The sequence below is a fragment of the Bos mutus genome, chromosome 7 (genome assembly GCF_027580195.1).
Source record: "Bos mutus isolate GX-2022 chromosome 7, NWIPB_WYAK_1.1, whole genome shotgun sequence".
In the NCBI taxonomy this organism is placed as follows: domain Eukaryota; kingdom Metazoa; phylum Chordata; class Mammalia; order Artiodactyla; family Bovidae; genus Bos; species Bos mutus.
The window spans coordinates 49,971,848-49,988,031 of NC_091623.1; the positions used below are offsets into that span (position 1 = coordinate 49,971,848).

The window sequence follows — 16,184 nt, forward strand, 5'->3', positions numbered from 1 at the left end:
CCCTCGATGGACAGTGCCAGAGCCTGCCCAGTCCCGCCCTGCTTGTTTTCTTCCCAGAGGTTCTGAGAGCCACCCGGTCACTTGCATGAGACGAGTGCCGTCCCTGGACAGCGTCCTGCCAGACGGTGCAGAAGTCTGGGCCTAGACCGGGGTCTCTGAGCCCAAGGGCGTGCCTCTCACTCCGGCCATCTCTGAGCTCCCCCTGGCCTACGAGCGCCCCCTGAGGCTGCCACGGAGCAGCAACGACAGAGCTGCTCTGCGAGGCCGGCCCCGCGCCGCGTTCCTCGGTCCGCTGGTTCCCACACACAGAGTGGCAGGGCCTCAGAGCCGCGCAGGGCGCTCGCCCGGGTCCTGAGCCGAGCCGTCCGGCCGGCGGGAAGGCGGTTGCGCTCCCTGAGCCGGGACTCACTGAGGCCACCCCGGCTCCCGCGGTGGGCGGCGGTCCTGGGCTCCGCTGGCGCTCACTCACTGCCAAGGGCCGGGGGCCGGGGGCGAGTTACTCTTGTCTACCGGGGCCCCAGCTTCCTGTCTCAGACTCGGGAGACCGCGAGCGCTCCCCGCCCCGGCGCTGGAGAAGCGATACATGAGACACTCCCTCCGCGTCAGCGGCAGGTTTGAGGATGATGCCTCTGTGAGGCTCCTGCCCTCCGTGCACTACCGCAACCACCCTCCAGCGGGCCCCTCCCACGCAGGGTGCCTGTGCCGGGTGAGGAGGGCGGGTCCCCGCCGGGCCGGGCCGACGCACCGCTTCAGCGCCGAGATGTTCCTGTGTGGCCGCGGCGGCCTGGGCGGCGCCCTCTCCTCCAGGAAGCCCTCGCTGTCCAGCAGCTGCCGCACGGCCAGGTTGGCCAGCTGCTCCATGAGCTTGAAGGTCTCCCCGATGTTGAGGAACATGGAGAAGAAGAGCTCCTGGTCCCGCGTGTCCACGCGGATGCTCTCAGGGAAGAGCAGTGTGGCGTTCTTCTCCAGCCGTGTGACGTCCACCCACTGCACCACCAGGCTCACTGGACGCCGGGGGGGACAGACACGGCATGAGGGCAAGCCCGCTGCAGGGCCGGGCAGCCGGCTCCTGACTCCCCCCGTGCCCAGCCCGAGCCCGGCTGTGCGGGGCTGACCCAGCTCCCAGTCCCAAGAACCTCCTGGGTTTGCCCACAGAATGGCTGACGGACGGCATGAATGAACAAGCAGAGGTGAGCAAGCTGAGCCCCGGGACCTGAAAAGCCCCACCTGAGGGGAGTGTCCTGCTCTGGGGGCAAGTCACAACACGGTGTGGCCGGCACAGAGAGGACACTGGCCCTGCCTCGTGAGCAGATGTGAAGGCAGGAGAGACAGGTGAGGTTGGGACAAGCGTGTGCATGGCTGGGCGCTGGGCCCGGGAAAGGGAACACGGAGAGCAGCTGAAGCCTTGGGGCTGCTTTCCGGGGGTGACATGGCAGCAGAGGGCGCTGGCTGGGCATCTGCTCTTTGTCCTGAGGCCAGGGCTTCCTGGGCGGAGGGCCCCGCAGCAGGTGGATGCAGAGGCGCACGTCCAAGGCCCCATGGAACCTGCAGCCGCTCAGGGATGAGGGGGGCGCTGGTATGTTCTACGTGAAAGAGGGGAGGCCCTGTGTAGAAAGTCACCATGTGAAGAGCTGTGCTGGTTGACGCAGACATGACAGAAGCCCCCAAGGGCCAGGTGATGTTTGGCTCAAGTCTGGGCGTTCTGCTCATGGGTCACTGTCTTCTGGGGAGACTCTGGTGGTTGTGTGGGGACAGAATATCTGGGGGCTGAGGAGGCTGAGCCCTCAGGAAGTCCGGAAGTCTGGGGAGGAGGTGCACTTTCTAGAGGCGAGGTGGAGGGTGAGTGCAGAGGAGGATGCCAGCACCAGCTGCAGGCTGGGGCAGGGAGGGTGGGGGTGACGCAGGGAGCCCGTGCTGCTTGCACTCACCCTCCTTGCCCAGCAGAAAGGAGTAGAAGCAGAGGTGGTTGACGGTCAGGTAGAGCCAGCCCTGCCGGGGCACACGGCCCTTCCAGTAGCTACAGGAGTAGTAGTTGACCAGCTTTTCCCCATCGGGCATCCCGAACTGCTTCCTCATTTTCAGCTCGGCCTCCTTGAACTTCCCAGGGTCCTCGTCTCCCTGGGGCTGCACATTCTTGTTCTCTTCTGCGATGATGCCCTGGAGGAGGACACAGGGAATCAGTCAGCGGCACTTGGGGCTCCTGGACACTGACCCAGGGCCACAAGCAGGGAGACCCGACAGCTGCTCTGGCCACACACAGCAGGCGACTTCCCCTAACTCCCCGAGCTCTTTCTCTCTACTAGCTCAGAGCAAAGACTTTCAAATTTACATTTTCGTTATTTTAATGTAAATACCTGAAAAATATAATACATAAACATGGCAAAAAAAAATTGCAAATAGTAGAAAAGGGAGTTAAATGAGAAGGGAGTCTCCATCTCCTCTGCTGTTGTAACCACTTTGCTGATTTTCTCCCAAACAGGCTGGCATTGATGCACCTTTAAGCAAATACACACATCTGCTCTTTCCCTTCCTTCTTTGCCCAAATGGGATCTTGCTGTGGCACTGTTCTATGAAGGGCATTCCTCATGCCAGTGTCCTGAAGGATGTTCTGTATCTGACACTCCCCCTCCTCCCCATACCAGGTGGCTGCTGCCTCTGGCCCTTGCTCAAGGCCTTCGGGCCAGCTGCAGGGCCCACCCAGCTCAGGGCGTGTCAGTGCTGTGTCCCGCCAGCATCTTTAGTGGGCTCACAGTGCCCAGAGATATCCCCCTGGGCCACAGAGCCAAACCCCCCGGGGGTACAACAGGTTCTTAGTATATCTGGCTCAAAATGTACACGTAAATCTTCCAGGGGGTATGACTACTCGATAAGCTAAAGGAATTCAAGGCAAGTGGTGTGGCCCAGACTGATGCTTCCACGGAGCCTCCTGGCAGCCTCATATCCCTGCCTCCACGAGTAGGAAATACAGCCAGGAGCTGGGGTGAGGACCCAAGAGCAGCACCTCCATTTCAGTACAGACAGCACCACTGTGCCTGCAACCCCAACATCTCTCTCTCTCAAGCTGCCTCTCTGTCTCCCCAGAGCACTGCTGCAGAAGCGAGCTCTACATCTGAGCACCCTCCTCACTACCAAGGCCCCACCTTTGTCTTCTGCTGCCCTCCAGCGTGCCTACTGGGAGGCTGGAGAAGGGGCCTCACCAGCGGAATGGTGAGCGCCAGACAGCGCAGACAGCCTATGGACGTCACTGGCACCTTGGCCTTCAGGCCCCCTTCCTGGGTCTCAGCCAGTGCCCCCACTCCTTCAGCTGCACCTGGGAGATCCCCAAGCAGGGAGCAAAGGGGCTGACAGGCCGCTTTGCATTTTTCTCTGCATTCCCACTGGCCTGGAGTACTGGTCCCTACCGATGGAACGAACCACCTGGCCCCCAGGACTCGGGTTTTGTTTGCTAGCTGACAGAAGTGCACCGTAACGATCGCTGGGTAGATTTTCAACGACTAATTTAAGTTCTTTAACAGTTTTAGGCATATTCAAGTTTTCTATTTCTTTGTCTCAGTTTCAGTTCTATTATGTAGCAGATTAGATAACAGCCTCCCTAAAGATGTTCTGCTGGAGAAGAGAATGGCAACCCACTCCAGTATTCCTGCCTGGAGAATCTCCATGGACAGAGGAGCCTGGTGGGCTACAGTCCATGGGGTTGCAGAAATGGACATGACTGAGAGACTAACACACTAAAGATGTTACATCCCAATTCCCAGAAGAGTTGAAAGAGAGGTACTAATTGATTAAACAAGTCAATCAAGACGTCAATGCTGCTGGCATTAAAAAGAAAGTTAAGGACCAAAAACTTCGAAATGCATGGCTCCTGTTGTTGTTGCTATTTAGTCGCTTAGTCGTGTCCGACTCTTTGCAACCCCTTGGACTGTAGCCCGCCAGGTTCCTCTGTCCATGGGATTTCCCAGGCAAGAATACTGGGAGTGGGGTGCCATTTCCGTCTCTAGGGGATCTTCCTGACCGAGGGTTGAACGTGTGTCTCCTGTATTGGCAGGTGGGTTCTTTACTGCTGAGTCAGTAAAGGGAAGCCCTACAAGGTTCCTAAGAGCTGGAAAAAGCAAGGAAGTGGATTCTCCCCTCAGAGCTTCCAAGAATCAATCTTGCTAATTCCTTGATTTTAGCCTATGAGATTTCATTTCAGACTTCTGACATGCAGAACTGTAAGATAAGAAACTTGTGCTTACTTAAAACTAGTGTTTTAAACATTTGGCTGTCCTGGGTCTTCTTGCTGTCAGGCTTTTCTCCAGCTGCAGTGAGCGGGAGCTACTCTCCGGCTGTGGTGCTCGAGCCTCTCACTGCACTGGCTCCTCTTGCTGCAGAGCATGGGTTCCAGAGCGCACGGGCGTCAGTAGCTGTGGCTTCCCGGCTCGGGAGCACAGGCTCAATAGTTGCGGCACACAATCCCAGATCAGGGGTCGAACCCATGTATCCTGCATCGGCAGGCGGATTCTTTACCACTGAGCCACCAAGGAAGCCTTAAGAACTTCTGCTGTTTTAAATCACTAAGTTTATGGTAACTTGTTACAATAGCAATTGGAAACTAAAACATTATTTTAATAGTGTCTATCTTGTCTTAATTCTTATAATTTATGGGTGTAAAGCTGTTTATGGCATTTTCTTTTTTTTAAACTCTGCTTTTTTTTTAAATATTTCATTCCCAACATGGCTTGAGGTTTTGTCTTTCGTCCTGTATCACTTTTGCCACAGGTTTATTTATATTTTAGATCTGTTTTTTGATTTGTTGTTCTTCTGTATCATTTCTTTATTTTCCAAGAAATTAACTTCTTCCCTTTGTTACAGGCATACCCTGGAGATACTGCTGGTATGGTTCTGAACCATAGCAGTAAAGCACATATAAACAAGTCATACAATTTTTTTGGTTTCACAGTGCATATAGAAGTTATGTCTACACTATACTGTAGTCTATTAAATATGTAATAGTATTATGTCTAAAAAAAAAAAAGGTACCTATCTTAATCAAAAAATATTTTACTGCTAAAAAATGCCAACTATAATCTGGTGGATAATAGAGTCTTGGGTGAATAGTAAATCTTTCTGTGATCATTGTATTTCTGTCTTTCTAATTTCCTGGTTTCTCTGGAATTCTTCTAATTTACTGGACACTTGGCTCACTAACTCCCACCTTTCTTTTTTATCACGTCATTATAAAACATAAAACTTAAGACTTTACATTTCCTTCTGTGTGCTGCTTTTACTACATCTCCCAAGTTCTGATATACAGTAGTATTTCTATAACTGTCCAGTTCTCTCTCTTTTTTTTTGGTGGCACCATGCATCTTGCAGGATCTTAGTTCTCCAACCAGAGGTTAAACCAGGGTCCCAGCAGTAAAAGTGCTGAGTCCTAACCACTGGCTTGCCAGGGAATTCCCTCAACATTTTTTCTTCTGTAAAAAATAATTTTTAATTAATTTATTTTTGGCTGCCCTGGGTTTTCGTTGCTGCGTGGGGGCAACTCCTCAGTCGTGCTGTGAGGACTACTCATTGCAGGAGCTCCTCTTGTTGGGGAGCACAGGCTCTGGGGTGGCTGGGCTTCAGCAGCTGCAGCTCGGAGCCTCCCTGGGTGCACTTTCGGGGTCTGGAGCACAGACTCATAGCTGTGGTGCAAGGACTCAATTGCTCCGTGGCCCGTGGACTCCTCCTGGCCCAGGGATCAAACCCGTGTCTCCTGCATTGGATCCCGCACCACTGAGTTACCAGGGAAGCCCCCCTCACCTCAACATTTTCTAATTTCCATTTTTAATTTGACTCATCGAGAACTTTGGTCTATTTTGTTGGTTAGTTTGTTTGGGCTTGGCATGAGGGAAGCATTCCATAATGTTGCTGTTATTGCTATTATTGCCCAGCTGGCTCAGTAGGAGAGTGAAGGCCTGCCTCTGCTCTCTTTGCCTAGTTTCCTAGAACTAGAAAGGCAACACAGGTCCTGTCCTAACCAACCCCAAGGCACACAGAGAACTGCTGAGGAGCTCTTGGTGCTATCTGCCCAGGTCTAGGAAGCTCTGGCATTATGAAGTCACGAGGGCTTGCCCAAAGCAAGCTTGTATCATAAACTCTGACCTAGTAAGGGCCCTCTGAGGAATCTAAGCCAAGGCAATAAACCACCAGAAAGAAAAAGAGGCAGATTCACACACATACATTCTCAGATAAATGCTCATTATGCTAATTATTCCCTAAAGGGGAAACAATCTAAACATCGCCGTGGTAAGTTTTTACACATTCATAATTATTTTGCTACCTGTAAAATATTCCACTAAGAATATCATATATGACTGATCAAGTCCCCTGAATATAAGGTGCTCAGTACAGTATTCATATAGAAAATAAGTACTATGTTAGCAAGTATGATCACTCTCGATTAGCAAAGGAAAGAACAGCTGCTTTCCCTCTTAACACGGGACTGGGAGGCACTGTTCCCTGGCAGTGCTTCAGGGAACATCCTGATACATATGTCATTCTGCACATATGAATACACTCTAGGGTAAATTCCAAGGAATGCAACTGCTGGGTCAAAATATCTGTGCATTTTGAAGTAATGTTAGCTTTATGATAGAAATATACTTCATATTATTTTTAATAATAAGTTGTCATTTCCAACTTCTTCCTCTGTTGGCCAAGGAACTAGTCACAGAGCTGTATATCTGCATACTTGTTCTAACACTCTCTAAGGGGATGGGAACTCCCAGCTATGCTTAGTCAGACTCTGGTGGCTGGCCAGAAGATGAGGCCTGCATACAATGAGTTCACCTGCCCCTTTCAATGCCAAGAGAGCAGGACTGGACACTTCATTCCATCTCTGCTTCATGGAGGAAAGAACTGTATCATGTTGTCTGAAGTTTACAGAGGATGACATAGGTGAATACTGCTAGCCCAAAGAAGGGAGGCAGAACCAGTATGGAGAGTGAGTCTTACGTGTATCTTGCCCTTGACGAAGGTGGTGATATCTTCCTCATTGTCAAAGATGGACAGCGTCTGGAGTAAGTTATTTTCCAGCCATTCCCAGTGTTTTGTGATCTCTTTTCGGGAAGAACCTAGGGGTGGTTTGGTGGAATAAAGAAAAGGAAAATCACAAAATCACCAGGACTTAAACATAAACTCAGAGAGAGTTTAAAATGGGTGACCTAATTTGCTATACAAAAAAGATTACTATCTTTCACCTGTCTACTCTTTCCATATATATATGTGTGTGTGTGTGTGTGTATAAACAAAAGTCATAAATGGTACTGATAAAAACACAAAATAAAAAAATTCAGATAGTCACGAAAAAAGTAAAGCCTCCATTGCCCTCTAACACCAAGAGCAAGAGTGACTGCTAGATTCTTGTGTCCTCCCAGAAATAGTTTGTACACGTGCACATTTGCTTACTTACTTTTCTTTGAGACAAAAGGACTTAATGTGGTTTTCCACGTGTAGCTGATTAGCCAGACAGTCAGACTTGGTCTAAGTGACTGCAGTTCTCCCAAGAATTTAGGCCTCCATAGGCGGCAGCGGGAGCTTCCTGCAGGACTCCAGGTCCCTGGCTGGCTGGTCTCCTGCTGGGCCAGAGGCCCCCTCCCTCTCTCCGAACCAGATGCCGCATCCAGGCCTCTGACTGCTCTTCCTCCTCCCCCGAGTTCACATCCCAGCTGGATCCTGTCTCTTCCAGGAACCCTTTGTTTCATCCCCGTTTGACTCTTTCAGTTGCTAGCTGGCCCCCAGGGTCTGCCTCACCTAGGAGGGAGGTCCCTGTCCTCCTTAGGAAGAGGGCCTGTCGAGGGCACTGCAGGCCCTGTGAAGATGGAAAAACTCAGAGGCAGCCCAGTGCCATCCCAAAGACTGAGGCAGCTGCTTTCTCTGCCTCTATCAGGGAACTGGGAAAAGGGGCCTCGGGAGAAGTAAAAGAATGAGGCAAGTCTCTTCCCCATCCCTCTGGCACCCCAGTTTTGGGGGGTTTTCACATGTCTGGCAGGGGGTTTGCACTTAGGAACTCTTTTCTAAATGAATTCACACAAGAACAAGGAAAGGAGTGAAGGCTCTGCTTCCTTTCCAGTGTCCTGGGACCGTCTGCCGACTGCAGGCACCCAGAAGGCTCCGCTGTCTCTGTGGCTGCGGGAAGGCCCACACACTCCGATGGAGGGGGCTGTAGCAGAGACGCGAGTTCCGCATGACTGTGGGCGACCCACAGATCCCTGGCCACCCCATCCTTTCCTGCCTGGCCACAACTCTTCTACCAGCTGAAGACCCCGTCCTGGCTCCATTCCGGCCAGGCCGAGTTGGTCCCTGCCATCTCCTCTGGCCCAGCTACCTGCTCAAGCTCTGTCTTCCAGAGTCACAGTCCAGCCTGTCTTGGTTAGGGTTGATTTCTTTTGTTTCTTTACATTTACCCAAGCAGTTCACCACCCTAACAAGCAACAGCGTGGAAAGACCCTTTCCCACGGTCTGTGGGAAAATGTCCATGTGAAGACGATTAAACCCAGAATCACACACTAACAGTGATAATCATGACGATAAGCGTAACAACAGATGATTATAGCAAGAGATAACCATAAACAGAAGTTCCTAAATCATCCATGAATTTTTTTTTTTTTTCATTTTTCCATAGAGGCCAAGGCCTAGTTGTTAGGAGAAGGGAGTTCTTTCTTGCTTGCTTTTTTTGCAAGAACCCATATTTGAATGTGAAGGTTTAATTTGCACATGATGTAACTCTCACACACATGTTGCTGGCAACCTAAAACAAAGGAATCTTTTCACTATACCTGTGTGGATCTGCCTGAACTTTAATTATAAATATTTACACATATTCACACAAAAGAATTATTAGTTAAAAGCAACTTGATCTTCATTTCAGTTCAGTTCAGTTGTTCAGTCATGAGCGCACACCAGGCTTCCCTCTCCATTGCCAACTCCTGAAATTTGCTCAAACTCATGTCCATTGAGTCAGTGATGCCATCCAACCATCTCATCCTCTGTTGTCCCCTTCTCCTCCTGCCTTCAATCTTTCCCAGCATCAAGGTCTTTTCCAACGAGTCAGTTCTTAGCATCAGGTGGCCAAAGTGTTTCCAATGAATATTCAGGACTGATTTCCTTTAGGAAATCATTTAGTACCAAGTGAATACTGAAACTATCTCTATGCCGGGTACTGGTAATAAAAAATGTAATAGCTAATTAAATTTTAAGTGCTATTTCTGTTTTTCCAGAACTTTTTATAAATTATCTTATTTGATTCTTAGAGCACCTTGGAAACAGGTACAGGTATTTTCATTTTATAGGATGAAGCGGAGGCACAGTTAGGTTGAGCATGTTGCCCAGAGTCACCTCGCTGGCAAGTGACCTACCATAATGCTAACCCAGCTGCCTGCACCCTCTCGGAGTTGCTGGTCTGGTGGGAGAGCAGCAAGCCTTCAGTGCAAAAGTGCTGCTGGGGACCTGGCAGGTCCAAGGGAGCGAGAAGCGGTACGTGGTTCTGGGGAGTCTGGGAAAGCTTCTATACAGTGTGACATCTAGGCAGGTGCTCAACAGAGTAGGGGGAGGCAACGTGGATGCGGGGGGATGCTGTAGGCACATCAGCAGGACAGCTGTGGTGAAGGACGTCAGGCCCTGCAAGTGTCTTGTCTGGCTGAAGGCCAGGTGTGAGCTGGGGGAGGAAGAAGTGGAGGCAAGCAGATCCTGAAAGTCCTTTGGTGGTGGTTTAGTTGCTAAGTTCTGTCCGACTCTTGCAACCCCATGGAGTGTAGCCCGCCAGGCTCCTCTGTCCATGGGATTACTACAGGCAAGAATACTGGACTGGGTTGCCATTTCCTTCTCCAGGAGATCTTTCTGACCCAGGAATCGAACCCAGGTCTCCTGCATTGTAGGCAGATTCTTTACCAACTGAGCCACGAGGGAAGCCCCTTGTAGCTCTCCCGCCAGACGAGTAACTCCTTGAGGGCATGAGCAGCCTGGATTAGCATTATGGTTTGGTTACTTTCCATTGAGGTGGCTCTGGGCTACATGCTCAACCTAAGCTGAGGATAAGCCTCAGCTTCATCCTATAAAATGAAAATAACTGTACCTGTCTCTGAGGTGCTCTAAGAATCAAAAAGATAACTCATAAAAATTTCTGGAAAAACAGAAATAGTACTTAAAATTTAAAGGGGAAAAGTCCTTTAATGGCGACCTAAGGAGTCAAGATTCAGTGGCAGGTGTGAGGAGGGGTCTGGCTTTGGAGAACTGAAGAGCCGTGTGGGCAAAAACAGAGCGGCACAGGCAGATGAGCAGAGGGGCCTGGCCAGGGCAGGAGCTCCCCAGTGCAGCGCACCCCTCCCCTGGGGGCTTCCCACAGGCCCCCGGAGCAACCGCACGCCTCTTTTCCCGCAGAGAGGCTGCTCGCACTGCCACTGCCCCCTCTCCATGCACTCTCTGAGAAGGAGGATCCTGAGGTGCAGATGAGCACCTTGAGGACCCATTTCAGCACGAAGCAGCTCTTCTTGGCCCAGGCACACATCAACTGCCCTGGGTGCCCCCACACAGGCAGCCGCTGGCTCCTGCAAGTGCCCCGCTCAGGGTGCCCTGTACCCAATCCCAGCCCCTATAGCTGCAGTCCAGCTGTGAACACTCTCATCACGCCTTCTCAGGTCTCCAAGGAAAAACATTACCCTGGGGAGCAGTGACCCTGGCTGCTAGCACAGAGAGCATTGGACACAGTGGACACAGGCACTTGGGGTCTGATCTAGAGCTCCGTGGGACTTTGGGCAAGTTTATTAACCCCTCTGGGCACAGTTTCCTCAGCTTTAAAATAGGGGAAACCAACGCTCTCCCTTCTGGAGTTGTTGGGAGCTTCACATACCTGGCAGGCAGGAAGTGCTGTCTGAGAGCCAGCTATGACTGCTGTTCAATCCCAGGGACCTCAGCCAGGCTGGTCCCGCTGAAAGGGGACTTCCTCCTGGATTCTCAGGAGGGTGGCTGTTTCCCCTTAGGACAACTATAGCCGATTCTCATTATTCACAGTGGTTGTGTTCTACAGAGTTTCCTAGAACACTGAATTTGCTGATACTGCTCCCAGGGGAGCTACAGGGCTAAGTTCCTGTGAGCTTCTGGTCGCGACATTTTCATCAACTGATCCAAATACTATTTTGTCTTATGTCTTTCTGCTTAAAGCCATCTTATTTAATACATACTTTTAATACCCTAGCACTGAACTCATAGCCAGAAGCACTGTAACTCACGCCTGAAGGAAGCTCCTCTAACTCATATTTTCTCCCTAAGGCACATCACAGCTTCTTGCCCTTAAAAGCACCACACGCCACGCAGCACTTTAGCATTATACTTGGGGCCATTTTAAACAGCAGAGTCATCAACAGGTAACTCAAAAACATGAAAAGCACAGCGCTTAGATTTCTAAAAGGAGACATGTTCATGGTTTGACTGCTGAAACAAGAAGGCAGAGAGGTGGCTTGCTCCACCTCAGCGGGGAGCCTGTGTGTCTGGTGATTCAAATTCTTCACTGCTCTGCACACACATACTTCAACAGATGTTCACAATCACAAGTATTGATTTTGGGGTTTACAGATAACTTTTAGTGAGTAGGTGAATTAAAAAATTATGTAGTACATGAAAAATGATCAATAGTATCATCTTGTCAAAAGGTTAGCAGAACACGGACACTGCCCAAGGCCAAGCCCTTGGAAAGGCACAGGGCTTCGTGACACTCACCTCCACCTGCCCTGCATCCGTGCATAGCCATGTTGCCTTCCTAAGGTGGATGCTGGCCTGGCCTGTGCTGTCTGAATAAAGGGCAGCACCAGATTCTCAGTAGGCTGAGTCCCTCCCTCTCTGGGTCAGGCCCTGCCCAGCACCCCTGGTGATTCAAGGCACCTACCGCACGCCACTGTCCAGTAGACCTGCGAGTCCTGGGTCTGGTGGAGGATGCGGTAAGGGGCCACCCGGGCGCTGGAGTCCAGCACCACATCCAGGGTGCCCACAAGAAGACCTGGCAACAGGGCAGAGAGAGGGGAGGGTGAGGGAGGGCTGTGCTGGGAGATGAGCCCGGCTGGAGGCAGCCGCGAGGGGAGCACTGCCCCACAGCCCCAGCCCAGAGCGTGAAACATCATACGTCATTTGAGTCCATTAAATTACTTCTTTTTCCTCAAAAGCCTTCAGCCAGTTTCTGATCCCTATCAAAAAATCCCCTCCTACTTATTCCTGTTTATCCTCCTGACTCAGAAACACCTGCAGGCAGGGGCTGATTCACGGGGCTCAAAGCTCACGTAATCCAGTAGGCCGTCTTCAAGAAAAATGCAAAATCAGACTTGAAAACTAGCATTTGTCAGAATGAGGAAGTACAACGAAACAAAACAACAAAGACCTCCCTGGTGGTCCAGTGGGTAAGACTTTACGCTCCCAGTGCAGGGGTCCGGTTCCGGGCCTGGTCAGGAAACCAGACCAGGTTGCAACTAAGACTCCACATGTTGCAACTAAGATTCAGCACAACCAAACAAATAAATATTAAACAAAACAATACCGCAAATATCACAAAATCCAGAAAAACAATGTGATTTATTAACTGCCAGATACATTTCTTATGACATGTCTCTCTGACGTTTCTGGCTGTATACTCCGATGTCTTTTTCTTTTTTTTTTTCTGATGTCTTTTTCATAAGACAATGATATTTAACATCATTTTCCACATCAACAACAGGAAGATAATGTAGCCTCAAAAGTCATGATGGAAAATAACAGGCAAATTTTTAGTATTGTCCAAATTGTCCCATTTTTTTTTTTCCATCTCTGAAGCATTTTAGGACATTTCAAGTTTTCCTTCTCATCACAATGTCATCAACATTTGTCAACATCATTATTTCCCCAATAAATCAGAGGAAATGTTTACATTTTGCAACTATTTGATTTATTCCTCTTCATTAATTGAATGATTCAGCTAAATAAAAGCCTGTCCATTGTTCATATTTGAGGTTTGCTTATTTATTTTTTATTTTTGGCTGCGCTGGGTCTTCATTGCTCTGTGTGGGCTACTCTCTAGCTGCTTCTCAGTGTGACGATTTCTCCCATTGCAGAGCGTGGGCTCTAGAGTATGGACTCAGTTGCTCCATGGACTCTTCCTGGAGCGGGGGGGATAGACCATGTGTCCCCTGCATTTGCAGGCTGATTCTTTTTGTTGCTCATAAGGAATATTGGACCTATAGTTTTCCTTTTTTAAAAACGAATTTTCTTTCTTTTTGGCTGGGCTGGGCCTTTGTTGCTGGGGCTTTTCTCTAGCTGTGGTGAGTGGGGGCTGCTCTCCAGTCGTGCTGCAACGGCTTTTTGCCGCAGTGGCTTCTCCTGGTACAGAGCACAGGCTCTAGGGCGCGTGGGCTTCAGCAGTTATGACTCAGGCTCAACAGTTGCTCTGTAGCGCGTGGGATCATCCCGGGTCAGGGATTAAACCTGTATCTCCTGCATTGGCAGGCAGATTCTCTACCACTGAGTCACCAGGGAAACCCCAGCAGGTGGATTCTTAACCTCGGAACTACCAAGGAAGTCCCTATTTTTTCCTTTTAATAAAATGCTGCTTTTGGTATGATCTGAAAATATTTTGTTACCATTTTCCTATTGATGCCAGAATAATTACTATTGATTTTATTGCTTGACTTTAACACTTGTTTCATATTCCATTTTAATCTGCTTTTTCACCCTCCAGTCTAACAAAATAATCAGTTACAAAAGAAGGTAATTTTCACATACATCCAAGTCAGGAGTCTGTAATGTTTATTTTACTGAAATGTTCTAAAATGCCTCTGTAAATTGCAGTTAAAGGGGCATATTCAAGATTTTTCAGTATTCGGAATAAACTTTTTTTAACTGTTCATGCTGAGGTTTCTCTTCTGGTCTCAGAAATTTTAATTCCTATATCGTTGGCATATCCATATTGCAAGACTTGAAAGCTTTTTAATGGCAGACCATGTCATCACAGTCATCAATGAAGAACTAGGTTGGCATCTGTCTTTAAAAGACAGACCGAATAAAACCACATTGTGAACTGTCCCTCCTGCAAGAAGAGTGTGTTCAGGAAACCATAATGTCCATCATGGCACAGAGAAGGCCACTGCAAAGGCCATGCCAGAACTGACTAATCATAGCTAAGGCAGAGAGTTCAAGGCATGGTTCCCAGGGGGAACTGGAGAGTCTGCTTTGGGGGACATGGAGAGATGAGTGTGGTAGAAAGAACCTTCTCCGCACAGGAAGGCAGAGCACAGAGGGACCCAGCCATGCACTGAGGTGACCTGTGGAAATGCAGAGCACAGAGCAAGCACTAAGACTGAAATATGGGTATGCTGATATACCTGAAGGTACTGGGCACCCAAGCATTTAATTTCTACATAGGCTTCGAGGTGGACCACCGGTCAGTCTCTGCAGAGGGGCTGCTGTCTAACCTCCACTGAACAGCCTAGTCCAGGACGCAGGTCCGGAACTGGCTCCTGCGATTCCAGAGGCCTCTGGGAGGGGGCTCAAGGCACTGAAGACAACAGTCTTCCTGGTAACCCCACAAACTTCCACATCAGGAGGTGGCCCAGGAGAGGCTGAAGGAAGCGTTCTCCCATGGAAAGCCTCTGTCTGCGCCTGACAGGCCTATACTAGCTTCTAATATTTAACATTACGACGTTTCACAGAAAATTCTCTTGATAATTAGAAGACCCGGCAACACTGGGTCCGAGGTCCTAAATGGCAACAATGGGCCGCCAGAGGAGCACGGGCACTGGTCTGGCCTAAGACTGATCCAGGTCTGCTTTGGCAGTGCCTGGACTTTGGACAACACCTGTAGAAGGAGTGCCCAGGAGACATCCCCGGGAACCCAAATGCCACACACCCCAGGAGATGCAGTCCTGTGTAGTGCCCAGATGGGCAAAGAGGCACCCTGCCTAGGTCATCAGAACACGTATATCGGTGATCCAGCTAGCCTCGTTCTGCAGGTCCAATGCACCAAGAAGAGGGAAAGACGGATGAGGAGAAGCTGGAGAGATGGAAGCTGAGTCAGGCAGCAGCTGGGAGGAACTCTGATCTCACTAAAAAGGCAATTCTTCGGTGAGCGGGGAAAGAAGAAGGAAAGGAATGCTTGTGTCCCTCGGCCCCTCCTGGGAGGCCTGGGGGAAGCAGAGGCCCAGGAGATCCCGCGAACTCTCAGCCGTGAGATCCGTTCCGGGAAGCTGCACAAGCCTCCGCTGAGCCCCGGGAAGGTCCCAGGCACCGAATCCCGCAGGGGCCGCCGCCAGCCTTCTTCTGGCCTCCCCGCTTGACCGCAGGCTCCCCGGCCGCCCCCCTGACGCGAGCGCAGATGTCTTCCTCGAGGCCCCAGCCCCGTCCCTACCTGGCGCCACCCCGGCCGGCCCCCATCGCCCGCCCGCGGCCAGCTTTCGGGCCTCCCGCCCCTCTCCCGTCCCGGCCCCACGCCTCCCTGCCCCGCCGCGCGACGACGTGCGCGTCCGCAGCGACGCTCCGCGGCCCGGCCTGTCCGGCGCTGGCCGGCCGGCCGGCCCTCGCTTCCCGGCGCTCCTTCCTCGCCCGCCCCGCGGCGGCGCCCACAGGCCCGGCCACCGCGCGCCTCTCACCCGTGAGGCCGCCGCCCTTGCCGTGGCCGCGGCGCCGCTGCAGCACGAAGAAGGGGTTGGCGCGCTCCGTCACCCACAGCGCGTTGGCTACCAGCACCTCCTCCGGGCCCAGCCACATCGCGGCGCCGCGCTCACCCGGCCGACGCGGGCCGGGCGGAAGCGCCGCCGCCGTCGCCTCGCGGAGCCGAGCGGGCGGGGCGGGGCGCGCGGCCGGCGGCGCCCCCTGGCGGCCGCCGGGACAGCGGGGCCTCGGGACTCGCAGCGCGTTCCGCTCTCCCCGCCCACCGGCCCTGGCCTCCGCTCGCAGGCCGGATTAGCTCGGCCTTCTCCGCTTCCCTCTTGGCCTTCTAGCCACAGGCCTTCGCGCGGCCGGCTCATCGAGGAGCGGTTCAGTCCCGGGGCCAATGGCCTGTGGCCGGAATGGTTGAATTCACAGGTAGCAGGGCGCCTGGCATTTTGTAAAAACCTATCCAGGGTTTGCAGGGAAAATGTAAAGGAATAGCCTTTGGAAATACATTTTTAGCTGACTGTTCAGAGCAAACCAGTGCCTGTTAACATTTG

The 16,184-nt window shown here is 51.3% G+C and overlaps 1 protein-coding gene across 2 annotated transcripts in view; it reads right to left on the reverse strand.

Annotated features, from left to right (window-relative positions):
• Positions 1–15,808, reverse strand: part of TBC1D9B (TBC1 domain family member 9B) — a 40,308-nt gene extending 24,500 nt beyond the window's left edge. For both annotated transcript variants that reach the window (XM_070373489.1, XM_070373488.1), the window contains exons 1-5: positions 15,624–15,808; positions 11,903–12,013; positions 6,979–7,097; positions 1,929–2,157; positions 746–1,004 (exon numbers count right to left, since the gene is read on the reverse strand). In XM_070373489.1, the coding sequence (XP_070229590.1) occupies positions 746–1,004; positions 1,929–2,157; positions 6,979–7,097; positions 11,903–12,013; positions 15,624–15,741 (836 nt within the window). In that variant the 5' untranslated portion in view covers positions 15,742–15,808. The remainder of the gene's footprint in view (positions 1–745; positions 1,005–1,928; positions 2,158–6,978; positions 7,098–11,902; positions 12,014–15,623) is intronic.
• Between the last annotated feature and the right edge of the window lie 376 nt (positions 15,809–16,184).